Source organism: Lonchura striata, chromosome 4 (genome assembly GCF_046129695.1).
Source record: "Lonchura striata isolate bLonStr1 chromosome 4, bLonStr1.mat, whole genome shotgun sequence".
NCBI lineage: Eukaryota > Metazoa > Chordata > Aves > Passeriformes > Estrildidae > Lonchura > Lonchura striata.
Window position 1 is genome coordinate 38,508,787 of NC_134606.1, and position 27,609 is coordinate 38,536,395.

The following is a 27,609-nucleotide window of genomic DNA, read 5'->3' on the forward strand; positions in this document are numbered from 1 at the left end:
CACTTGTATTTTCCGGCAGCCCTGAGCTCAACTACATGTTCTTGACCCCAGAAAAAGATGTGGGCCAGGAATTGTTTGCAGAAATAACTAGAACTCCAAACAAAACATGCACAATACTATAAAATCCTTTTTCAAATATGTGTGGGTCTCTGGAAAAGGCTGATTAAGTAATTGTTTTCTGCATTTTCATTGCATTGCATTTAAGGCAACACAAATGAACACATGAAACAATGCAGGTATTAAGGATTATTAAGGATTGAAATATTCACTGCTGTTTTATCCCAAGCAGGCATCATGATTAATACCTTTTGTCTGAAACAGGTAATCAAACATACCTCCAAAACCAACACATATCAGGGATTTTATTGCTATGTACTACAATGATCACTTGATTCTTTACATAAAACTAAAAGCTTTATGCCTGTATGAATTTTCAGTTTCAGTATTTGCTGGAAAATTTATTAGAAGTACTGTTCAACTTCCAGAGATTTGCTTTCTTTATTGGATTCAGTCTGGGTTGCATTATTCAGCTATGCAGCCTCTATTAAAAATGTTAATTGAGAAAACTGCGTTTTAAATAGTGTGCTGTAGAAAAAACTTCTGCCTTTTTCTCTCTCTTAAAACTCACTTTCTTTTATGGCATAGCTCATCTAAGTAAGGCTGGAAAGCCATATGTTTTATCCCAAAGTTTGCAAAGCCGGGTGCCAGAAAAGGATCATAATCCTTCAACCACCATTCATTTTTATTATTCATGTGACCCATGTTCACTAGCACTGCAAAAAAAAAAATCTTACTTTTTAAGTGCAAACTGCTACTGAACAACCACAGTGGTTTTACAATACTGTGAAAAGAACTTTCAACAAGACTTTCATGACATTGAAAGAAATTATAATTCTTAGTACATTTTCATGACATATATGAAAAGGATATTTTCTCTGAACAACACTGAACATTAGCTATAAATGTATGTTGCATCTTTTACAGTTTTGAAAGTGCATATTAGAGTATTATATACAGACTAAACAGACTAATTTATAATTTCTTTCCATTTGTCTTTCTTAAGTCAATATGATCATGAGATACTACCTACCTGCCCAGCAGTTTTGCATACTACTTTTTTCCTCCAAAACCTGTGTTTTATCAAAATATATGTATTCTTTATGTTCATGAAGTTGTTGCTCTATATGATTTTTTTAGAAATAATGCTGCCAAGACTCTCATTTTTAAAGTATTTCTGTACCAAAAGGAAAGAGAAGAAATTGTTCCCAAAGGAACAGTTGTTAAAGAAAAGGTGTTTAAGCGATTTCTGCTCTGGCAGGCCCAGAATCTCTGAGCTTGGCCTCGGTATATACAAGACTATGACTGAGCACACTCACAGCACAAAGGAAAAGTGCATTTCAGCTGTGCAGTGTACACCAAATGCACATCAGAACCCCCACATCTTCAGCAGATCTCATTGCTGCTGGTACAAGTTTGAAGCAACTTCATTACTTTAACACTGATCACTTTCTTTAGTCCTTTTGTGTTGACCAGCTGGTAAAAAGTGGCAATGTATCTAAGTTAAAACAGTTCCTGAGATGTCATTCATTCCCATGAGGAGCAGTATGGCTGTAAGCCTACATGGCACAGAGCAGGGATGTCCAGCCTCCCACAAGGATCTTGCTGGTAAATTCTGACTGAGAGATGGCACTTCTGAAATTCTTTGTTGACACCAAAGGTTAACTGTGGTTACCAATATCAGCAGTACCTTGAGCAAGGAGATTAAAACCTTTTCCTTTGAGATTTCCACCATTCTGGCAGCACTTAGTGAAGAAAGAGCACTAGAGAACAACACGAACCATAGGGCTGACTCTGGGTTACTTCAGGCCTGCCACTGATGTCTCTGAGACAGTAACTCAACCACATTACCTTGAGATAAGAAATTAATATGCATTCAAATTATAGAATGACAGAGTTAGGCAGAATATATTTAAATTTTAAATTTATCTGTTAAAACAATAGAAATTTTGTGGAAAGATCTAACCATCTTATCCACAAGAGTTTACAATTTGGTTTACCTCGCTTCTTTCATTGACACATTTTAAAAAAATATAATGGGTTCACAGCCAAGTGCAATAATTCATTTTGCTCCTTCTGCACTCAACTTGAATTCAAATAAAGGACTCCAGCCAGTATGCAAACCAGAAGTGACATTAAATGCATTTTTTCGAGTTGTTGAACAGCTAAGAAAAGCAGATTGAAATGTCATGTTGTTTCATACAGTTCATCTGTCCTTAGGTGCTTTGCATTCCAGTGACCTTATCCATAAGATTGTTTTTGTGATTTGATTCATCAGCAGCCTATGTCAGCTGCCAACACAGAAAGAAAATGCTGAGCAGCTGACTCAAATTTATAATTTCTCTTGAACAACAAATCAAACAGTTGCTAGTATTTGGTTTTTGTTTGTTTGTGGTGCAATACCTGGACATCTATACAGCTTTCTTGCCTGTGCAATATCTCCTTTACTTAGACGGGTACGCTGGCCAATGGCAGGTCGTATACCATTGTCATCACGGGAAGGGAGAATGGTATCCAGAAACATGCCCCTAAAAAAAAAAATAAAATAAAAATAGACCCCAAAAACCCCTATCAGGTTTCTCTCATAAAACTGAGTTCCATGAATTTACCTGTTTTATAAATCTGGTTTTTACATTTGGCATAAATGACAGGGTAAAATATAGAACTTTAAATGCAGACAACATGCCATAAAACCCCTAAGGCTGGCAAACTTTATGCAAAGTTACCAAAAAATAATCTTCTTTCAGTACATCAATTAACATATCAGCTTTTATATTTCTGCTAAAAAAGAGGAAGGAGATTTCTAACTGCTATTAAGACCACACAGGGAAAAGACACTGCCATTAAGCTATTGCTACATTGGGGAAAAAATATAAAATTTCATTAAAATACGTGACTCTCAAGCACAAAATTCTTAATCACAAAGCTCCTGTTTCTAGCTTTTATAAGAAACCCTATAGTCTGACTTGCATGTGAGAGCAGGTAAAGTCAAACACATTTGCCAATCATGAGTCTGTCAAGTATTGCAAGACATTTAACTCCACTCTAGCTGCTGACACTTTCAAAACAGAAATGCTTACTTGCCAGCCTTTACTTGCCTCACAATAAAATATATCAACTTACCATATGTGATTTTAGTGGCATTAACCTTAAATGACAAGACATCATAAAGAAGTACACTTGTTCCAAATGTGCAGTACATTCAAAATTTCCCAGATTTTAAATATGATCTAAAACATTTTGGTATTCTCAAATAAATTTTAATAAAATAAGATACAAAACTACATTCTATTACCACATTGCAGACTTTAAAAGCCTTCAAATCCCATAAAATAGCAGTTAACAGAAGAATATATTTGTAGTCTCTTTTTATTTAATTTTTTTATAATCACATGTATACCTGTAGGAGTTATATTGAAAAGTAAAACCAGTATTTTCAGACATAACATAGATCCAAAAATTAATGAATGGTAAGGATCCTTGTAGTTAGAAATACAATTTATAAACACATATTGGTTTTAAAATTATAAGTAATGAACCATTGCAGATACATATCTCTCTTTATCCAGTTAGATATTTGAGGCATCACTAGAAATTTTGTAAAGACAGAATAATCTCAGGATGTCACCCTAAACATTGAAATAAACTACATATGGCATCAATCATTTTCTAGAACAAAAGCATCGTATTCTTTAGAAAGTGATTGCATCTATAAGTTACAATTCTATTTTCCACTGAATTTCAGCACAACAAACTGATGCTTTTCATACAGTGAAAAACTTTGAAAGCGATCCTTTCTTGAATGCCTCAGCAGTTTAATAAAGCGACATACTGTAAATTTTAATACAGCATGAACAAAACCATTGTGTACAACAAGAACTTCATGATGTTTTGTGATTCCTTCTACTTATCTGGGTGAGCAAAGTCTAGCAAACAGCTGGCTATATGCCTCACTGGGCATCACTCATGCTTGCAGGATGAATTAGTGCAAATCAATACTCAACCTCAGGGCTTTGCTGGCTATTTTTAGACAGTATGAAGTAACAAGCCCTTGTACCTTTGGGCAGGGCATGCCTATTCATGGCACTATCAGTTTTTGCCAGCTTGGAAAGTGGTGAAATCAGGGCCAACAAATCAAATTACCTTAAGGTTGTCATTGCCCTAGGACTCGCGGGGATCCTGTCTTGTTCAATCACTCTATTTTATACAGGTTCTTATAATCTCTTCCTTAAGGTAATGGTATGTGTAATTGGATTAAGCAATGTGACTAATAGCTACCTCATGTGGCTCATTTCCATGCTTTTCCAGGGGTGAATTATGTGCATGCTGAGTAATAGAGCCTTTGGTTGGATTTTTATATAATAATAGAATTTATATTGAGAGAACAAGCCAAACAAATTTGCAAAGGCTGGTGAGGTTTTAGTGGCCCTCAGTTTATTTCAAAGTGTCGGATTGTCTAGTATTTTTGCTTTAAAATGCATGAATTGGAAAAATATTTTAAATAAAACCAAACCAAACCCTCCCCCCCACACACACAAAAAAGCCCCACCCACCCAAGTATACATCCAAGTATATATCTTTCTAAACTAAAACTTTTTGTTGGGTGTTTTTGAGAGGTTTCTTTTAATTTTACATTGCTCTGATATTTGTGGAGAATAATTAGCTGATGAAATGTAATAGGAGACTGGATGAATGCCTCCTTCACTTCTCCAGGGTAGGGCTGACCTATGGGGCCAGCTCATTGCACAGCTCCCCACAACTCCGCATCCTTTCTGAGAGCCCCACTGAGTTACTAAGGAGCTGAGAAAGCATCAGCCTGCAACAGGACAGAGCAAAACCAGTAGAAGTCTTTACTATAAGGTTTTGATTACACTAACAATCTGTACAAATAAAGAGAGGAGGCTGCAACCTCTGTTATAAATGCTTGACTGCAGTCCTTATCAAAGGCTGTGGCTTGTGTTGTAGATGTCCAAATAACCTGTGTTCTACCTGCACAATCCATAGTTATGCAACCTATGCAAAGGAGATTTATTTTTCTTTTAGAGAACAGATCACATTACACATAACATTCCTAGCCATTTCACTCATTTGATTTTTCAAAATTCAAATTTTTGTGGACACAAAAAGAAAGTATCATATAAAATGATGTTTCCAGTTTATCTTGTCTGAAAATCTAAAGAATTGAGGCAAGATCAAAAGGTTGCTTTGAAACTGAACAGAAAAGAAATGTATTTTCAAATATAATTAAATTATTTTGACTTAAAATAAACATGCTGTGCTTTGACTGCTGTAGGAATATTATGTCGCAAGGGACATTTTAAGGGATTTAAAAATACTTCAAAAAGCATAGTTCTTAGCACTCACAGACAGGAAGAGAATTAAAAGTCAAAAGGTATAACCTGAGACTCCAACCTTGAGAAGGTGTTCCTGGCATAGTGCATAATGCTGTCAAAGTCATATGGTTCCCCCAGGGAGTTCACCTCTCCAGGCTCCATCTTCAAAAAGTTATATTCCTGACCTACAAATGATTGATAATTATAGATTCTTTAATACCTTTTTCTGTAAAGACAAAAGCCAAACACAAAAAGAAAACCAACAAATGTCCTAACCTAATTGCTCACTGACATTCATAAATCTTTGCAATTTGGGAGAAAGTGTGTGACTTTATTATGCCCTCTTAATTGATAGGGCAGACATCTTCTGAAACACACATCAAATATGTATATTTGGATTTAGAAAGACTAGTCTCATGCAACTAAAACATAAAGGCCCCACACATCATGATGTACTTCATGTACAGTCCATACAAATTTCTGGTTTGATTCTTAATTCCTAAAAGAAATCATTTTGACAGCAAAGACTCCAGAAGAATCTCCTCATGCATTAGACTGAAGAGTCTAACTAGATACTAAATCTAGCACTAAAGTACTGGATACTGGAGACTTGGCTTTAGCAAAGTCTGAAAGCTTTCTCTGTGAGGCTTCATGTAATGCAGACACTACAAAGTCATATTTTCAAGATCCAGCTGTTACAAATTGACAAGACCAGAACAGAAGAAAAGGAATTATACTTAGTTCATAATTCCATATCCTAAGTTCTTTGACCTAATCAGTACATTAGCAATACAAAGCACCCCTTACTCCAGTTCATATTCCCACTGGAGTCCTGCAAAAAACCCTGCAGTGACATCAAGATTTTAACCAACATATGCTGCACAATATAACAAAAACCATATGTGTCAGTGGTCATGGCTTCCTGATCCCATTTAGGGATCCTCAAGCTCATGCCACACCGCAATAAGTAGTTTCAGTCAGAAACCAGAGAGACAACTGAAAGGGAGAGCAGGCTGCTGAGGATGTCACTCCAGCTGATTTTCTCATCATAGTAAAAGAAAAGGAGATGAGCTCTTATGGCATCTGCACAAATCAATAATACAGTGAGACAAGAAAGAAGGCCCAAACATGCATGCCCTTTCAGGACTTTAAAGACTTAAGGGAGCTTGTATCACCTGCCAGTCTCCTTCCAAGTCCTAAATGAAGTGGCAAAGATTCATCATATCTCAAATGTTTTAAAATATTTTCTAAAAAACAGACAAATACTACAAGCTATCATTGGACAATTTCTGATTTCACCTTTTTTGAGCACAGAACTCCTGTAAGTCAACGTAAATGTGATGCAAAGACCACACACATTTATGGACATTGCAAATGAAACACGCCTACTTCCCTCCCATCTTGCCTACTCAACACAAGCAAGGGCACAAACAGCTAGGGTGGCAAAGAGCTGACAGTCACAGTTTAAAGTTCTCAAGTTCCCCAGATGCTTTATCGCAACAACACCAAGGACACTGACTAAAGCTGCATGTTCTGTTGAGAGTGAGGTGAAAAAAGTGTAAACTGCAGGGCCTGTGCCTGTCTGCCACAAATTTAAAGTCCTTCACCTTACCTCCCAGGTCAAAGCCTCTTGAGCAGCTGCAGACATATTTCTACTTATCATTCACTAAAACCTACAAGAGAAATGCCCTTCCTCAAGCACAGAAATATTACTTTTATAGAGCCTTAAGAGCCATGGCCTCTTTCAGTTTTTGAGCATGATTGTTTTTTTGCTCATTCTAGCCCTCTATTTTAATGGCTTGCTAGTTGACCAGACCTTTGGAAAATATTATACTATCATTTCAGTATTTTATTTGTAAATCAATTTGAGATCAGTCAAGGTAAGAAGAATAGCAGGCATAAAAGCTATTTAAGCTATTCAGCACTCAGTTCCAATATAGTTAAGTAGATGAAGGAAGCATCAAAAATAAACAGGAGTTTTTCTTTACAAAATACTTATCAGAAAATCTCACCAGGTTGGATGTTTTCTCTAATGATGGTGACATGGTCATCACGGTCTGGTCGTGTATGTTCATGCCAAAAACCTATCACGTGACCCAACTCATGAACAACTATGCCAAATTTATCACAATTCTTGCCAATAGATATAGCTTGAGGACCATTTCCCCTTCGACCCACATAAGAACAGCACCTGTAATTGAAATACAAACACAGGTGAAAGTTTTCATATATATGTCTACAAACCTCATAGCAAATTCAGTTAAAACTTGAGAAAACCATATCTAAAGATTCAACAGTTAAATTAACAATCTAATTTTGAATGTTTCACAAACTCTAGAACTTTTATAAGAGCAGTTGATTATTCAAAATGCACACAAGTGGGGCTTTTTTGATGTTATTCAAGGTCTTAAATGACATTAGCTTTGATCAACAGAACTCTCACTGTCATGACAGTCTATTCAGTCATTCTATAGAATGACACAGGAACATGTTTTCAGCAAAAGAATAAAAATAAGCAATGCTCTGATGGCAGCATGCACCATCATCTCTTTGTGGATCATTGATAAAAATGTTAAAAATGAGAGGTTGCAGGATAAGCCCATGATACTGCCCTTTCAGTCACAGCTTGTGGCCCATCCATTCACCACAACCCTTCAAACCCAACCATGCAAACAATTTTAACCTACTTAGTTTTTCATTTACCTATAGTCCTGCAAAATCATCTTGAAGACTCAACACATTTAAACATACTTGTTTAAGTCCTGGAATCTAATTTGCAGTTAAAAACCTTTATGATCTTAATACAACACATGATGGCAGAGCAAGGGATTGATGAGAATAAAGTTAGGATAAGAGCATATAACTGTGAAAAAGCAGAAAGAATCCTTTGTTTAAATACCTCTGCAGAGCCTTCATGTTTGCCACTGTGTTGAAACTCCACAGAGAAAAATTGCAATGCAGAACTAAAGAATATTAATTATTATTTATGGCTTAAAACAAATCAATTTATTGAGACCTAAAGTCATAGATTATTTAATATATTTTCAATAGTTTTAACATGTCTATTTTATTGACTTCATATACATTACATGCTTCAGCTAGAAAAGACATGTTTGGCGAACAAAAATTTCTCTATATATTGAATACAGTTTTTTTCACAGTGATACTTTGGAGATGAACAGATATAAAGGAAAAACTGAAAAATAAATTATTATAAATAGTACCTTCTGTGACATCTCCTGCTTTGGTTTTATTGAACTATTGATAACAAGGGCAAAATAATAAAACAAGATTATAACTACAGCTTCTCTTCCTGTCTTTCTTACTCTTTTGGAGCAAATGAGGGTCTAGCTTTTTAAGACTGTTTTAGATCACCTCTGAAAGCTTTTAGTGGTATTTCATAAATCAGATAGATTTTTGGGTGTCTGACAAAATCTGACATTTTACTCTTATAGTAATGAAAAAGAAAGTTTGAGCATTCTCAAATGTGTTTAATGACTGAGAGCACCCCATCTGACAGATCTTAAAGAAGGTTTTTTTTTCAGAATAAAAAATTAATTGCAATATTTTATATAATATTCCTCTAGGTTGTCTAACACTGTACATGTAAACCCCAACATATTGGGAATTATTTTTTTAATGCTAACCTGCTCCTAAACAGTAAGCAGCCAGAGGGTGAGAGTTCCCTTACACTGGTTACTTGACAGATTTCAAGTACTCCCTAGAAAATATAAAGACATTTATTTAGTCTTTCTTTACATGCCAAGGAAAATAGAATTAACACCAAGTCTTAAAATAACAGCAGCAGCTCACACTTACAGAAGGTCATTAGGATTTGTTAGGTTGAATGTCTTGTCAAGCACACCAGATACATCCAATTAAGCTACAACAGTTTGCTTCAACAATTGCACTGAGACAAAGAATAAGGACAACTAAAATTAAAAAATCTATGAAGTACATTAATTTGTAATATTATGGGTTTGACCCAAGGTGTGTTTGACAAAAAACCAAGATCTTTGTGCTGTATGAGCATTTGTCACACCCCTTAAATGGAATCAACTGGCAGGTTTTAAAGATCATCTCTTTAATCTTTATTGAACCAGACAACATTTGGAGACAGTAACTATTTATGAATCTCTAATTCCACTTAATCAGTCTAGCTGATCAGTGATAGTGAGCAATGAGAAACAACTGACATAGAGAAAGTGAAATGAATGGAACAATAAGCTCATTCTTTTAAGTAATATTATTTCACAACTACTGTCAAAAATACTCTTGATACAAAGGAAGAGTGAATCAGGTAGGGTCAATGTTGTCCTTTTTTAAAAAAGGTGCACACATGAAAATGTGACAATATAAAAATCATAGACCACAACATCAGCTTGCCAGGGCACTGACTGCATGAAGGTGTGAGTGAATTTCATGAGCATACTAAAATCGTGTATGATCACCTTTATGTTACACAAAGCAAGAAAAAGAGGTTCACAAAATTTTCAAACAGAACCTCACTCATGAAGCAGAGTGTTTTTCTTGGTCAAAACACCTCTTTCAATCACAGATATAACTCCATTTATACAAAGGAGATACTGGCTATGACTGATTTTTGTCAGGGATCAAGATACAATTGTGGTTACTAAATGTTCTAATTCACTGGCCTAAGAGAACTTGTTGTGATGGCAGAAGTGCCTTCTGCATCTTTATCTGATCAGTGGAGATGTCCACCCCAATACTACAACCAGCATTCCTCAGCTCACAGCTGCCTATCCCAATATTTATATAAACCACCCCTCACCATTTGTGTTAGCACACCGTGCTCTAGACTGTGGCAACCCATGCCTTGATGAGGATCAGACCCCTCCTGCACACAGGAGCCACACCACAGCCAGCAGGGAAGCTGTGCCAGCTGCCAGGGTTATTCAACTCCTGAAAGCATGAGTCAGCCCTCCCCCACACCACAGATTATTTAGCACACTCTGTTTTCTTCTTGTTTTATAAGAGTGATTGAGAACCTTTTATAATATGTTCTTTAGCTGAAGTACGCTAAAAGGTGTACCAAAAAAATGAATTTATCTGTTTCACCAACTTGAAGAACTTGCCTGCAATGCCTTTTTAATACACTGGCAAGTTCAAAGAGGTTAAAAGTATTCATCTGTTCACTCTACAATGTTTGGAGAAGCATATGAAAGAGAATTTTTTTCCTGTATCTCAAATGGATCTGTCAAATACTTAGACAAGAGGATACAACAGAGATTGCAACAAGTCATCTAAATTTTATCATAAAAATTGTTTAAGTCTTCTTAATGGAGAACAAATTAGGGTCAAAGGCATGCTGAGCTACCAGAACAATATGAATAATTGTTCCTTTCTTTTTTGTTCTACTATGTAGAAAGAACCTAGAAAGAACCTTGATCTTGTACTCAATAATATTTATTAACACATAGTGACTAGATGCTATCCCAACATGCTGACCCTTTTTTGGCTTTGCATACAGAGAAGTATCCTGACTGAATCTTTGGGCCCTTCCAATTTGATAGGAAGAAACACAAGGATAGAAAAGCAGCAGTGAGCAAAGAGTGTTTTGAATCTGTTACCCATTAGAATTTTATTTGCCTTATTCAACTAGATGCATAAATACTTGCTGTAATTTATATCAATGCCAGTGTACACTGCTTGATAGTAGAATCATAAACACTAATATCTTAATACTATATTCTTATTTTCACATCTGCAGCTTATGGATACAAATGGCTATCACTAATTAGAAAATTTCAAAGTAGTGAATTAGTGATTCAGCTATATTATTAAACCATATTTTAATAGTTAACTGTTATCAAACTCAGGTTAAATAAACCAGACATGATGAGAAATAATTATAGTTTACAAGTTCAGCAGATTAAATTATTCTCATGGGAAGAAGGGATGCATCTGAAAATGTTATGACATTTTTCCAAACTCTCTGTAAGCAAACTAGAGAAGTTGATATCAAGGGGGATATAAGACTGGTTGGAATATTACATGAAGTTAGACAGAGAAGACACTTTTTAAGCTTGCAGTCATAGAAAACACTGCTAAATGCTGTGAAGACAAGCCAACTTATTGTATCATCTCCTACATTATACAAGAGATCCAGAAAGGGAAATACAGAATTACTTGACATCTTGAGATACGTAACCTGGCAAAGACTGGAACCAATGATGGGGTGTCTGTGTTGTGGAAAGAACTCTGGCTCTTTTTTGGAATAACATCCCAACTAACCATGCGCTGAACATGGCAGCTGTTGACAAAGAGAGAGGCACTGTGCTGAGGTACCCAAGAGGATGAGGAGGCTACAGATTATATGAATGAGCTCTTGCACTGGCCTAGCAGAAGTGATGACTCATTGTGGACAAATATGCCCTAGTTTTGGGGCTATCAATTTCAAGAACTATGTGGACTAGCTGAAAAGAATTTCAAAGAGCAGTCTGATTAAAGGCCTAGAAAACACTATTTACCAGGAAAGGTTAAATGGATTTAGGTGTTTTCTAGCCCACAAGAATACAGAGCCGAGAGGAGATTTCAAAATAGTATCAAACTACACACTAGGCTTCTTCAAAAACTAAAAGGGATTTCTTTTCTATGACCATAGGGTAAAAAAGTTAATGTTCTTTAACTGCAGTAAGAAATACCTGGTTTATCTATAACAAAAAATGCTGCCCAAACTTCCTACAATTCTTATATTAAGGATGCCGAAGCAATGCAATTCCTAGAAGGCTGTGAAATATTTATTTCTGCAGATTTTTAGAACCAAGTTAGATAAGCCTACATCAGCGATGATATAGGAATAACTGTTTCTGTCTTAAGAATACATTTGACATCTTTCTGAGATCCATTTCAGTCCCTATGGGTCTATGACAATCAAAACTTATCTCTCATTCCTTGCTGATATGGAACCTCTCAACTTTAAGAAAGTCATATATCTCTTATAACCAGCTGCTATATTTCAAATATGCTTTTTTAATCACTGCCCTTCTGGGATGATCTTCCCATGAACTGTTTCAAGATGTGATGCATTACACTCCAAAATACCCTTATTGTTTACAAAGGCTCAGTAACACTTCACTTGCTAGTGTGCTAATGTTGTCATATGACACCTCCATAGATACTGCCACCTGAATTTCCACATACATGACTATCCACTTTGTTTAATTTAATGTGTTATGTTTTGACTGTGTGCTCTTTAGGGCAGGGTTTATCATTTAGCTTTTAATTTCAACAGTGCTAAGCACAATAAAGTCTCCACCATCTGTGAATGTTAGCTGCCATGGTAGTACAAACAATACTGACACAATGTGCTAACAAACCAACACAGCAGGGTGCCATGGGAAAGAACTGAAGATCAGTTTCAATGCGACTGGCCATGCAGCACAAAGTGTTTGCAGTTGGTTTGGTGTCACTTCAGTCTGGGCTCTTTCCGTGGAAAATCCTGCGTCAGCACTGGATGCTGATGGGTAGTGCACAGTTCCTGCTCACCCAGAGAATGTATGTCCCTATTCAGCTGGGTCTTCCTGCAAAGACTTGTGAGCCCCCAAAAAAATCATTGAGCTGCCCCTTCTCTTTGGCCTGGCTTTATTTCATCAGTGATGGACTTTTCATAGCTACACCCTTCTTTGGTTTTATTTTTAACTTGTTACAGCCTTGGTAGCAAGTTAAAAATATTTGGATTTTGCAAAGTACCCTTCAATTAAATATCATTAGTGACAAAGAGTAATATAGACTTTGGGGTGGATACCGAGTATATTCCAACCTTCTGGTTAAAGCTGGTCACAATCCAGCCTCCCCCTGAAGTGATTTGATCTCATGAAACATCAAGCAGCCTAAAGAACAGTTCTTTGGCTGGAGAGATCTTTTTTTTTGTCATTTGGCTTTGGGTATTTTGAAGTTGTAGAATTTACATTTGGCAGACAGTCCATAAATCTCTTTCTAAAGTGCCTGACAACACTTACACCTTTCACACTCTCATGTTTAAATTGCTTTCTGCCTCTGTGAGTCTAAGGGAACCATCATGATTATTCTCTGCTTTCCATTTTTCTTCCAGCTGTGTGTCAGCATCCCTGAATCCTACTTAATGGGTGAATCCTATCTCAGGGGTGTCATTAACTAAAATAATACCCATGCTGGCTCAGAACAAAAGTCCATTTCATTTGGCACTATTTCTAAGGGGGGGTCTACAGAAACCTCCAGTGGCACAAGAACATGTCAGGAAAGCACAGAATAAGCTCTCCTGCTGCAAGGATCTGAGGCTCAGAGACTTTCAGGGGCAAAGGCAATGCTTTTTTTATACTTTCAAAAGTAGCCTTGGAGTAGGTTTTATTATGCTGTCTGATACCTTAAGAAGTATACAATGGGTGCTTCAGACAAATAATTTGACATGTAATTTTAGAGGCTATAAATTAAATACATTCAGGATCATTCCTAAAACACAAGGAGGTCCCAAAACATTTTTTCACTACCCTATTCTATTATGATTCAAAAGTAGATAAGCAAAGGGCTCAGTGATCAGGAGGTGAGTGTCAGAAGCACAGAATTTCCACAGGCAGTGTGCTCTCTTCTTGGGAAATTAACATGGTGCACTCAGGAAGTTCACTGAGCACTATATAAAATTAAGAATTCTGAGTGGAATAAATAGAAAATATGGCTGACAGAGGCATTTGTGAGCAGTAATATCTGAAGATGGAACATGGTAATTAATGGAAAGCTGCACTCCCAAGTAATAAAACCTGTTCTGTTCACTTTAACACATCAGCGACCCAGAAAAAGGAATTTGCAAAATGGCCATAAATTTGGTGATTAAACAAATCTGGGCAAGGATAGTCTAGCAATAAGAGAGTTAAAATTGCAACAAAGAACAGTTTAGATGGAAAAGGGATGGGGAGTAGATACCCATATTTAATTCAGCAGTAAATAGGTGACATGGAGAAAGCTAAGAACAAACAAATGATAAACCTGAAATACCTTTAGAACACCAGATATTGTTGTTTATTTGAATCAATCATTGAATACTGGAAGCATGGCAGAAAGCAAAAAATAAAAGTCTTATATCTATATGTGCATGCATTAAGAAAATTTTATCTAGAAATAGAGAAAAGAGGTGCAACTTGAGAAAGTTACCACGTATACCTGTTTCAATGAACTTAAAAGCCAGGCAGAACACGTGCATCATTTAAACGCCGTAATTATCGATTTTCCTGCGACGTATATATTCCCTTGCGGGTGCAAAGCTGAGAGCCGTGGCCGAGAGCGGGCCTGTGCGTTCCCACAGGTGCACACTTACCCACAGGGTCTGTAGGTGAAGACGATGTAGCTCTCCTCGTCGCTGCGCTCGATGAAGGTGACGCAGGTGTACTTCTCCCAGTGCCGCATGGCCTGCTTGAACATGGCGCGCTGCGTGCCTGCAACAGCAATGGCAGCCGATGAAAGCGCCGGCGTCTCCTATCTGCACCTCCCTTCTTACAGCCAATACACTAGGAATACAGCTCTGGAAGTAGGCACTGAATCATGAAGCCCTGTGTGTCCCAGCAGCCCCAGGTATGGCAAGATTCCAGCTGAAGGGATACTCAGGCCATCAGTTCATCATAACACATGTGCCTGCAATAGGGCTAACGCTGCCTGACACACCCCAGTAAAGATAAAACCTGCAATAAAGATCACAGCTATGTTACACCAGAGGAAGACAGCAGGAGAAACACAGCGATGCTTATGTGCCTGCATCAGCATAGCCCTCACTAAGCAATTTCCCAGATGAAACTATCAAGTGAACCACATAAGGGGAGAAAAAAAAAAACACAGAAAGAAAAAGAACAAGCAAAATTTACTAACTTTACACCATAGCTATCTATCCAGTAGAAAGAAAAAAAAATTTTTAAATGCTACAGCCTTCAATTTTGGACACCAGTTTAATCTAAGCCATGCAAATAGGCATACTTGTAAAAACATTTGATTAAAATAAGGATGTCATGAACAGGGACCAATCTCCCCTTTTTTGCATCAAAATCTATCAGAAAACAAATGATCCACCAAAAGTGGGAAATTCAGAATTTGGTAAAAACACACCTAGATATTTCATTTTAAAATGAGAAATACATTCATAAAAGGTCAGAATTATCCCCCAGATGCAGAATTAATTATCCAGGCCAACTCTCAGCACAAAACACAACTTCAGAGAGCAGAGCAATGTAATTTCATTTGTGACAAAAGACAAGGCTTCCTGACATAGTGGCAACATGTGAGAATATATCTGTATTTCTTCTGAGCTGAAAATCCACAAAGAGCATTATTTGGCAAGAACATGCTAGCAGAAATACACTCATCTTACAGGTTAAAACATAGGATAATTAAACAAAAAATTAACCTTTTTAAAACTTACAGACAACAAAACCTGAAACTGTAAAAATAACAAGTTCAAATCACATCAGATTCTAAAAAAATAAAGGTTATTCCATCCCATCTTGCCTTTTCTTTTATCTTTAAGACCTTTTTTCTAATCTTTAGAATTTATCTATCTTTCATTATGAAAAAGGCAAAATCTTCAATATGGTGCTTCCTTTTAGTTCACTACGATTATTTCAGAAGGCAGTAATCCTAACGCAAAGGTCACACATTTAGCACAGTACTATGTAAATACCCAAACTCAAAGCCTGACTGTAGCTGTCAGTTTGAAAAGAATGACTCTGGTTTCTCCATATACAATGTGTGAGCATTTGCATGTTTCTTTTTCTTCCCTTTATTATCATATAAAATAAAGAAGATGCTATTTCATATATTTTCCCTTATCACTTTGCTTTCCTTGCTCCATTTTTACTTTAAATTATCTCTTACATCCACATTGATATTGATCTATTTACATTTTTCAATGATAACCAATGTTTTAACTTTTTCTACAGTTTTCTGCTAAGAATTTTATATGCAGCATAGCCAGTCATTCTTTTTGTCATATACAGTGTCTGTGCGTACCCATCTGAAAACCAAACTAAAGAACAACAAAACAAATTTGAGTCAGTTAGAAGAATACATGTCACACCAGTTAAATCAAAGATATTCTTGTGCTAAATATACTGCATTAAAAAAAAAAATCCTTGACATTCCATTACTTAGGCTCATGGAAACAAATATGCAACAATAAATATTGGGTAAGAAATAGAGCTTTCCCTCTCTAAAATGTTGTTATACATTTTTTATTATGTAGCTTGCCTTTGAAAACAATTAAGTATGACTAATATTTTCAAAACAGATGTACTTCAGGCATGTTCCAACAGAAATCCTTCTATTGACTTGCATAGCATGACTTCACTTTTAAAAATTAAAGAAAAAAAATAAGGAAGACAATTTTAAAAAATTATCTTTCCTCCTTTCATACAAAGCACAAAGCTTACCAGTGAAATTTCCACCTATTACATATGGAATGACACCACCTGGCCATATTCTTTCTGTTCGTGATGTAGCAGCTCTGGGATATCGGTTTTTCTCATTTTTCCCTGAGAATTTTACAGAACTTCTTCCTTTAGATGTATTATTTTGCTCAAAACCTGCAGTGATAATTAAAACACTGAATGAGACCACACACACATGGAAAAAGAGAGCAATTATTTTCTAGCAGGTCAAACTCAAACTTCTTTATGCCCTTTCAAAGTAGAACACGGCTGCTATGTGACAGTCTATTATTACATAGTTTTCTGAGAAAGACATGAAGACTGAATGCTCATTTTTGTAATATATCTAGAGTAACAATCTTGCACATATGTTTATCAACTGGAATGTGCATTGCGTAAGTGCAACTAGATTTTCTCATTTAATACAAATATTTAAGAAATCACACTCCCTGTGGTTTTGGTGGTGTTTTTTGCCTTTTTTTTTTTCCCTGGCTTTTGTTTTGGTCTGTTTTTTTAAATAAATGAGGATTTTTCCAGCAATGAATGTTAGACTTTGGACAGACTCAAACTAATCAAGACATTCACTATCCCTTTAATTTTTATTGTATGATCTGGAAAAAGCAAGTACCATCTTTAAAACACTGGACAGTAAGAAATCATACATTTTCCATAAACTAACATTTGGAACCCCACAGGTAGGTTTTACTCGTGGCTGGAATTTCTTTACAAGAGAAAAAAGTGTACTATTCTCAGGGGTATTACCACCATTCATCCCACTACAGGCAAATCTTTCTAAATCAGCTGAAACCTACTGTGAGAACAGAAAAGGAAAAGGGCAGTTAGGTAAGGACTTAGACACCAAAACAGGTGATGCTTCTCAACAATTTATACGTTAGTTTGTAGATCTGGCCAGCTGATCAAAATGGATCCCTCAAAAGATGGTTAACAAATTCTAGTCAGCGCAGTGGAAGCCTTATGTCTTATTCTTGGTGGAAGATTACATTTTCCCTCTGTGAGAATCCCCTGTGGTACCAGCTGCACTGAAGTGTTAATGACCATGTCGGAATCGGGGAGGATTCCAAGGCAGAGTCATGGTAGGGAATGTTGGCATAGTCCCAAGGCTTAGAGAGCAGCAATAGGAAGAAAAGTAAGAAGCTACAGCACAAGGCAGGGAGGAAGCTCTGATACATGGGAAGAAAAGCCTGCCTTTGTGACAATCAACATGTAACTTGAATTATACCAGGAATTATACAGAAAATTCCAGGGTTTAAAGAAAAAAAAACAAAAAAACACAAACAGGTAAAGCAAATTACTTATCTTTGTAATTAGATGAGTGTGTACATGAGAATTACACAACAAATTGCACACAAAGCGTCTACAGTACAGGCAGACTACCGAAAAACTATTTTTACACTTAGTATGGGGTCATTACTGAACCACATCTCATGTTTATTTAGATGTTTTACCATTCCAAATCCTTTTTATTGATGCCCTTTAGAGGTCTAAGCAAGAAATTTATTCCAAATTGCACCCAAAAGATGACAAGAATTTATGCAACACTAAAATTTTATTTGTCCTTTAAAGACTGAAGATTATATATCAAAGCACCTCTGCAAAGGCAGTTACCATGCTCTGATTAACACAATGTGGTGCAATTACAATGGAGTTTTACATATTTTCCTTTTTGAAGTGGAGCTTCAAACAAAATTAAAGTGATGTCTTCTTGCATCAAATATATATTATAAACTCCACCAGAGTTTGGGGGATTCCACTTCTGTATGCTGCTCAATTTACCTATATTCATACTGACAAAAGTATGATTAATACAAAAATATGCTTGCTCAGCATAATGCACCACAAATGCTTCACAGTATGAATCAGAGCACCCCACCTGGATCCAGAAAAAAATCAGGAAACAAAATAAATTAGCAGGTTTCCAGCATAGTCTACTTGCAGTAAAAAGACACTGCATTGACATTAGTTAAGCCCATGACTGTGAACACAGTCGTAAAACAAAGTTAAGCAATTTTTAATAAGACAATTAAAACTATGTGTTTTAGCTTTCAGATTTCATGCTGGAAGAGGAATTATAAGAAATAATAAGAATAAAGAGCTAATCTCTTCATTACTATTCTTGCACTAATAATTTGATAATTTGTTTATGCCAATAGTAACACAGAAAGGATTTAAAGTGTTAAAGTACTATCATCATTAATGCTCATGATACACAATCACATCAGGCAACTCGCTAATTTAAACAGTGAAAATACCAGAGCCAAATCTTCTTATCCTCTCTATAAGCTGATACAGGGCACTGCGTTTTTTTGACATTCCATGCTCTCCAAAGCCACCTTTAAAAAGAAAAAGAAAAAAAGGAATTTTCAAAAGTTAAAACCATAGAATTTTACACATACAGCAGCTAGATTAGCCTAGAGAAGCCTCCTAAAGGAAGCTTCGTATTCCTCAATAATTTCCATAAAAACATTTCAAGTATTCTTGACAATGCAATAAAAACACATGATTAGCTGAAAGTTTTTCTAATATGCATTCCATGAATGCAAGCCAACATGTCTTTGCTATTCAGGCAAGTCATGACAATTACATCATCTAATTATTATTTGGAGCTGTTTTCTTCCTAGTGACCTTGACATCCTCAGAGTCATATTGATTGACAGCTAAAGGGGTTACTCTCAAAGAAATTTCCTGAACACATGCCATAATTTTCTCATTTCAAGGGAGGGGAAGGAGAAAAAGCAAACAGCCAAAATTTCATCGGAAAACAAACAAACCAACCAGCCCAGCAAAACTTAATATGGTTGGTTTTGCCACAAAATATTTTTCTTTGCTAGCATGCAAATAGATGTCAATGCACTTTTAAGGCTTTGAAACATCACATACTGGTGTGTATTGCAGTAAGACCTGGCAGGTATATATATATATACATATATGTGTGTGTGATTACAACAGTCAATGAAAATCTAAGCTAGGAAGTAGTTTATTTTAAAATTTACCATGCTGTTTACAGAAATAAAACACATTTCTGGGTTTACTGCATCTGGGTACTGCCACATCCTCCATTCACACATAAACCTTTTGTGGCTACTAGTGGCTTTTCAAACACCAGTAAACCAGAAGCAGTAACACTGACTACACTACCTGAGTCAATTAATTAATTCAGAATTTTTCTGAAAGCTTGGTGATTTTACACATTTGCAGGAAGTTGTATTTTACAAGTCACTATTTGTTACAGGACAAGAGAGTTTCTTAATGACTAACAACTGAAAAAGTAAAAGTATATAAAAAAAAAGATTATTGATACCTCCAACACCACTAAAAAGGCCTTTCACAACTTTCTATAAAAAAATTTAATATCTATGCAGAAAATATATTTTTTAAACAACAACTTAAATTCATATTATAGAGGAGAAAATTCCATATAAGGCAAGTGTGTGTGTGGCTGCTCAGTGAATAAGAGCATGCCTAATTATTTGCATTATGCTGTCACAGTTCCTGGCTCCCTTGAGAAAAATTTTCCAAATTTTTAAAAACATTTTAAATAGATGAGGTAATAGATCAACACATTCCTTTCCAACAAGTTACAGGATAACTATAAGATAAAGTGCAGAGAATATAACATTGATCATCATTAATGTAATTGTCTCTCATGTTGACATTCATCTTAAAAAATAAGGCTTATAGTGAAGCATTCCAAATAAATATTTTAAAAAAATCATTATAAGCACCATCAAAAATAACAGAAAACCCCTAAAGGGTTAAAGAAAGCATTATACTATATTTTTTTTTGGGGGGGAACCCCAAAACACTCCTCTTTTTGCAGTCTGTGTATTTTACTTTAGTGAAAAACCAACGTCAGTCTCTCACTTAAGTAAGCTGCCTTATATGACTAACATGCAATCTTGCCAGACCATATAGACTACAAAAGTTTTAATTCCTATTTGCTGCATCTTCTCATAATTCAGGTAGGATAACGAAGATACTTTTGGCAGTTTGGACTTCTAAAAATATACATATAAATGTTATCAGCTTTACCCTTTTTTTCCTGTTAACAGTGATTATGCATTTTGGTTGTAACAAAATGAAAAATAAAATGGCACAGCCATACTCCAAGAAGCTCACATTTTATCTGACCCTTCAAATCCAGGCAGATAATCCTCACAAAAAGTATCAGTCACATCAAGTGAATCAGAGCCTGTCAGCCTCAAGATTTTAATTAGTGTTGCAATAACAATTGTGACTCCACCACTTCATCTTGACGGTTTACAATCAAGTATCTAATCCTTCTAACTGATGTCACTTTTAGTCTGTGAAAATCTGCAACAGAAAGTGCTCCTAAATCAAGCTTACAATTCATTGCCATTGTGCCTGTAACTAAGACTAAATTTTGTTTTCTAGATTGCATATATCTAGCATTGCTTTTATTCCTAAATAAAAGTAGTTGCTACCTAATACTAATGACCTAGCGGGCAATTTGCTCTTTTGAAATCAGGGGAGATGAGCACACAATTCCTAGTTTACACATCAAGAATGTTGTACATTTAGAAAAATAAATTACATATGTGAAGTGAAAAATTGACTTCTCTAATGCTCTTTTTGGAAAGATCAAGAATGCTGAGGATTCATTGAGAGCAGTTATGAAGACATTAACTTAGGAGAGTTTGTTCTCCAAAGTTTAGTCCCACTGATCATTACAATTGCATTGACTCTTGTTGTGCAATATAAGTAGAAAAAACTGATGCAAATGCATTAGCAGTACTTAACAGGATGATTCAATATTCTGAATAGGATACCATCCACAAGAAAAAGTAATGTATATATCACAAAACACTTAAAAAAAGAAAAAACTAAGTATTAAAAAAGAAATATTTAAAAAATGCTTGGAAATTTATATTTTTGTGTGGAAATTGAGAAATAATAACTTTGCAACTAAAAAGAAAAAGTAGAAAAGCAAAAAGAAGTGGGAGTCAGCAAGCCAAAGAAATCACTTGACTGGATCCACTTTAATGGGAAATGACCAATGTTGTTCTAAATTTTTTCAACAAAACTAGTCTGAGATATCTCCAAAGGCAATTAAAACTGTTTGGAGGAGAGGAGAGCACAGAGGCCACTAATTCTATTAACATTTTAAATTCTAATCCAGAACTAGATGTGATCAAAAGTTTTCCTGTTTTGGAAAACTAGTGGATGGAAAAAGAGATAAAATAAATTTTCAAGTTGCCATGAAAATACTCTAATCCCAGCATCTACCCAGAATGTATCAATATTGAAAGCTTAAATTCAAAATTGTTTCTTTGGATTGAATTTTTTTTTCCACCTATTAGGAATAAATTATGGTAGCTCAATTCAGGCACACATAAAACATGCTTAAGAAAAAACAAACTTGAACAATACATTCTTACATCTTCTAATAGCATTTTTTCCAGACTATTTCTCAGTAAATTGGCTTTCTTGGTATCATAACCTGAAAGTTTACAAATTCTCAGTTATCAATTTACAAATCACAGCCTGAAAGCATAAATATTTTTAGACATTAGACAGACATCCATTTAGGCATGGATTATGTTTTCTCTCTTGCAAACAGACATTTACACATTAAAAAAAAAATCTCTTTATCTATCTGTCTGAATATCCAGCTGCCTCTGTTAATCAGATTGCAGCTTCTGGTGCTAATGCATTGTATGGTAACAATAGCATAGAAACGTGTATTAAAATGTCAAATAAAAAGTTGGTTCTTTAGACAAGGCATCTCTAGCAAGGATGACAAGCACATTCTAGTATTCCCTCTAGGTCTGAGTACAGAACTGGATGAAACAGTAAAAAAAAAAAAAATCAAAAGGAAGTGCTGCAATGCCAGGCTTTCAATTTTGCCTCCAGGATACCACATATGTTCTCCATAGTGTGTTTGGGTACTGCTATCAGGAACTTTCAGTGATGAAATCAAAGCTTTGTACAATTTCCTTTCCCACATGACCACCTGCAGAGTAGACTCTAATCTTCCTACAAGTTTCTGCTCCTCAATTCAACAAGATATTTTTAAACAGAAATGCTGGAATAAAATTAATTATTTTGCTTCTCTTTTCCCTAATGTGAATCTATAATTCTTGTTTAATAACTCTTCTAAGTGTAAACTAATGTTATCCAAGACATTATACTGACTTTCCACATTTAAAACACAGATTGCCTTATGCACAGAATTAACTAACAGGAAAAATAAACTAAAACAAGGTTGAAATAGCATACCTGTATTATGGCCAAGTCTTTCGTTGGAGTGCTGCGTAAGGTCAATCGTCCTGTCAATTTGAAAGATTTTTAAGTCTTCATCATCTAAGGCAATATCTCCCCAAAAGACAGCTTTAAATAAAAAAGAGCTCAATTTAATTAAAGAATTATTTGGACAATAAAGCCAATCTGAAGAATATTCATGTTCACAACCTTTGGGAAAGCATATGAAAAAGACATATTTACATCACATATATTTCCTTACTGATCTATATCTTTATATGGACAAAATAAGAAAACTACCCAGTAAAAGACTAGTAACTTATTCAAGAATCTTAGTCTATTTAGTTTCTTTGTACATTACCTAAATGCAGTAACTTAAACCTAGAGTAATTATATTAATAATTTTTAGCATATAGTTTTCTCTATGTAAATACAACAAAGTATAAGAGACCCTGAGATGTGAATATTTGAACCATGAAGTAAAACATATACATTTCTGAGAAAATTGAACTTTTGTTTCCTAACATCTTTCTTAAAATAGTAAATATTTGAAGTAGTTTTTATTATGTTTCAGTTGCTTTGTATACTAAATTATGTTTTGCTCAGATAATTAAATCTGTTTTCTGTTAAACTAAGAAAAGAAAAACCCTTTATTTTCCTCTCAGTTTATTTGTATGCTTTCCTTTTATAGTTAATCTCACAATTAGGATGCTTTCAAATTTTTGCTTTTCAAAGCTCCAACCTTCCTTTGGCCTTTTTGGTGGATTTCTTCCTCTCTCTTTGCTTTTTCTTTTGCTCTCTTTTCTTTCAGGTTTTTTCTTCTTCACTTTTTCATAGGTAGCTCATCTTCCCTAAGCTGCCTCTACAACTCAGTGGACCATGATACAATCCCACTTCCAGGAATTTGGGATCTATAACTTGAAACTTTCATCTCCACCTATTTTTGCTGAGATTTTATCCTGAGATCTCCCTGCCAATTCAAACTTAGCATTAAAGCTGAACTCAGTCATATTCTCAACTGCTGGGAATGAAGTCAACAGAGCATGTACCAATTAACAGGAGCTGAAAGCAGTTGTTTATAATCTTTATAAAAAATTCCTCCTTTTCCTGTTCCCTCAGAGTCACAAAATCCCTGGATTGAATCTTGAAGTCATCTCCAACTCCTTTCTTTCTTTCCCCCATTGAGGGAGACATCAGTAACTGTTTGGTTATTACACAGCTCTACAGCAAACTTTCTTCACTTCCATCCAAATAAACGCTAGTCCAAAGTCCAGCTGTTACCAAATCAACCTCTCTAGTCTTCCTTCATTCAAAATGATCCTAAACATTTCTGTTAATTCTATACTTCTTCTGTCTGTTTTATATACCACACTTTAAAGACCACTCATCAGACAATATTCTCATCCCAGTAGTTTCATGTTGCTGCAAAAGTTACCCATTTCTCAGAATATGATGCTCACATTCATTGGTGTTCAATTAAATCCACTTAAAAACGAGTTTTTACTTAACCAAAAAGATAGGTATTTTTAAATAATTCCAAGATATTGAATTGCCTCCTCCAACCTACATGATTTTTCTTCAACAAAAGACAACTGTGAAAAATTACACTGAATATGCCTTTAGCCTGCCTTGTAAAATACCTTTAAAACAGTCCCAGATCATCTAGACAGTGTTAATAATAAAATTATTAGTGAAATTAAAAATGGACCTTTTTAATTCAAAACATAACCAACATTCCATGTCTCCTCCAAATATTAATATTACCATCCACATTTTTTTTATACAAGTTTTAAGAAACAGCAAGTACTTGAGACAATTACTGAAATTGTTCAGTCTAGCACATTGTGGAATACTCTCCTTCTAAGGGTCACTGCTGTCATGCTCATGTTGGACACACTGGGGACATCATTCCTCTAGCTAACCTGCCCTCACCAGTGATAGTTTTACCATCACATCCATCAAGACAAAAAGCCAGTGACAGCTCAAGATGTTTGGGTCTCTTTTCCCTTAAGCTTCTAGGAAAAAAAAATCTCAAATTATCAGGGTTTTGAACAGTGAAGAAAGAAAGTCAGTAGTCTCCATCTGGTTGAGCTAAATATTATTTACTTTTACAAACATCTTATGGAGTTTTCTTTTGAATGCCATTCATAACAGGGACCTCTGTACAAGCACGTGGAAAGACTGCAAACTTGAACAATCAGAACAAAGTTGTAAAAGGAAGAAACTATTAACATTTCTGTCTTTAGAGACACAGTGTGCCCCAGCAGAGGTCACACAGATTGCCCACACAAAACTTGATGAAGTGCTAAAGCTTAGTAACAAGGCCATTTTACTTTCTTGGTGATACTGAGAGTTAACAAAAGGAAGATTCCGTATTAACAACGGATGATGGAAAAGAAAGCCCACTGACAGAAATGCATTAGTAGAAATCACTGGTTTCTGTGTGCAATACTGATGTACAAATAGGAAAACCCAAGGCAAATCAAATCTCCTACTATCAATTAAGTAGAAAAAAAATGGAAAATATCTTCCCTAGTCCTGATGATGTAACTTTATCACTTTTATCACCCCACTGTGGTAACATTCACTAAAAGATGAAAATTCAAATGGAAATACTAATTCATGTGAATTTGTCTGACATAAAAGTATCAAATTGGTGTGTATATATGTAAAATATAACTTAATGTTCAGGCAGTGTGTAGTAACTTTGTTGCCTTAGAAAGGAAAAGAAAGCTATTTTTGTTAGACATCTGGAGCATTAGCTAGTTTTTGATTAGCAACCAAGGACAAGGTTGAGTTTACCAACCACAGTATATAATGTCACCACAGTAATATAATAATGAGTGCTGATACAAGTGCCATGTAAACTGTAAACAAGTAAGCTATGCCATATTCTCTGACATACTAAAGAAATATGAGTATCCACTAACATCAGAAATAGATAAGATTATTTGATTAAAATATAATGGAAAGTTTGGAACTTTATTCAGGCCACTGGCTCATTTTACTCAAGGCAATTCTGTTTTGCAGAAGGCAATAAACATGCCAAAACACAGAAACCTTAATGCAATTATCTCATTTGAGTTTAGCAACAATCTAATAAGTGTCAGTTTATTTCTACTGAACTAAACCTCTGTTCTTCTGAATTAATTTAACTTTACCTAGCAGAAGAAACAACAGTTAACTGGATGTTCTTTAATTCCAATGCAGTCCAAGCAATCAGCAACCGAGATAAAAAGGAAGGTGATAACTGTTTTTAAAAATTTCACCATTTTTCCAGTTAAAGGCCTGCACTGAATATTAATTCTGCCTTTCAAAGCCTAAAGCACAACAATGACAGAATTATCAACAAGTTTAAAAATTATCCCACATAACTATTAAAAGTGTCCTTTAATTTTTGGGAATGCCAGTTTAAGTGTCAAAATACTTTGCAACAAGAGAAGACCATAGTTTTATCTCCTGCTTTAAAGTTTTTATGGCCTGAAACCATCTGAAGAAGTCACTCTGTATACTTCATCATGTCACAAACCAATGGTAACATTACAGAAAGCAAGCAGAGGATTGTTTGGGTATGCAAGGCATGATGTTAAAGGCCTTGCTAAGAGCATGTTAGGATTAAGAGCTTTAGTTGCTCCCTCTAAGGAACTTCTGACAGACTTGATCAGTTCAGCTGCTCACTCATTTTTCACACATATTTAATTCATATGTTTCATCTGGAGAATTAGTAAGAATCTGATAATGAACTGACTAAGCAAGGAAAACTGAAAAAAATGGATAGAAAAACTTTTAAAATTATCCAAATGGAATTTTAATGTACCTCTGCTTATTTAAGGTTGTGTCATATTATCTCTTATCCTACCTATTTATTCAATGATCACAAAAACATGATATTACAGATGGCTTTTGCATTTTATTTGAAAGTGCAAGATTGACAATAAACTTAAATATCTGTTGAAAATATGAGACAGAATTAATTGTAGAGAAGACGTATTTCAAATAGCTTTTATTATATAAAGGTCCTTAAGAAAAAAGAAAATGGACCTTTTTGTCCAATACTTGATAAAGACAATACCCTGTCATACCAGATTTCATGCCAGTTAGTTTTTGTTTTCTATTTTTATGTATTTTTTATGGCCACAACATTATACACTTCTACAAATTCAACAGAAAAAAATACATGCATTTGTTTCAGAATGGTGGACAAAACTTGGTTATGCAATAAAGGTACATTCTTTTGTAACAGTGGAGAAGGATTTTTGTGGAGCTGTTAAAATAGAGAAGACACTTAACCAGCAGATGTTGTTCTGCTTTCACACAACTCAAAAGCTCAGTTGAACAGCACCTTCAAAAAGGTCTTATAAAGACAAACCACTGCCACAGAAGTAGCTAAGTTTGCAGCCTGTAACCAATTAGCTCACAAGCATGAAAACAAACAGAAAAATAAGTAGGTTGTAAGATATATTTTCCATCCAGAGAACAACACCTTAATATTGCCACACAAACCATATTAATGAAAAGATAATTATCTATAAACTATACCACAAGCACAGGAACTAGTAGAGCTATGCTCTACT

The 27,609-nt window shown here is 35.2% G+C and overlaps 1 protein-coding gene across 2 annotated transcripts in view; it reads right to left on the minus strand.

Annotated features, from left to right (window-relative positions):
* The window catches only part of TLL1 (tolloid like 1), a 122,294-nt gene that overhangs the window by 46,007 nt on the left and 48,678 nt on the right, over positions 1-27,609 (minus strand). The window contains exons 2-8 of one of the 2 annotated variants that reach the window (XM_021555681.2): positions 23,054-23,164; positions 19,066-19,146; positions 16,799-16,951; positions 14,701-14,818; positions 7,403-7,581; positions 5,470-5,575; positions 2,461-2,585 (exon numbers count right to left, since the gene is read on the minus strand). In XM_021555681.2, coding sequence (XP_021411356.2) covers positions 2,461-2,585; positions 5,470-5,575; positions 7,403-7,581; positions 14,701-14,818; positions 16,799-16,951; positions 19,066-19,146; positions 23,054-23,164 — 873 coding nt within the window. Of the gene's footprint in view, positions 1-2,460; positions 2,586-5,456; positions 5,576-7,402; positions 7,582-9,037; positions 9,117-14,700; positions 14,819-16,798; positions 16,952-19,065; positions 19,147-23,053; positions 23,165-27,609 lie in introns of those variants that run through there. The other variant, XM_077782909.1, reaches the window with a different exon arrangement.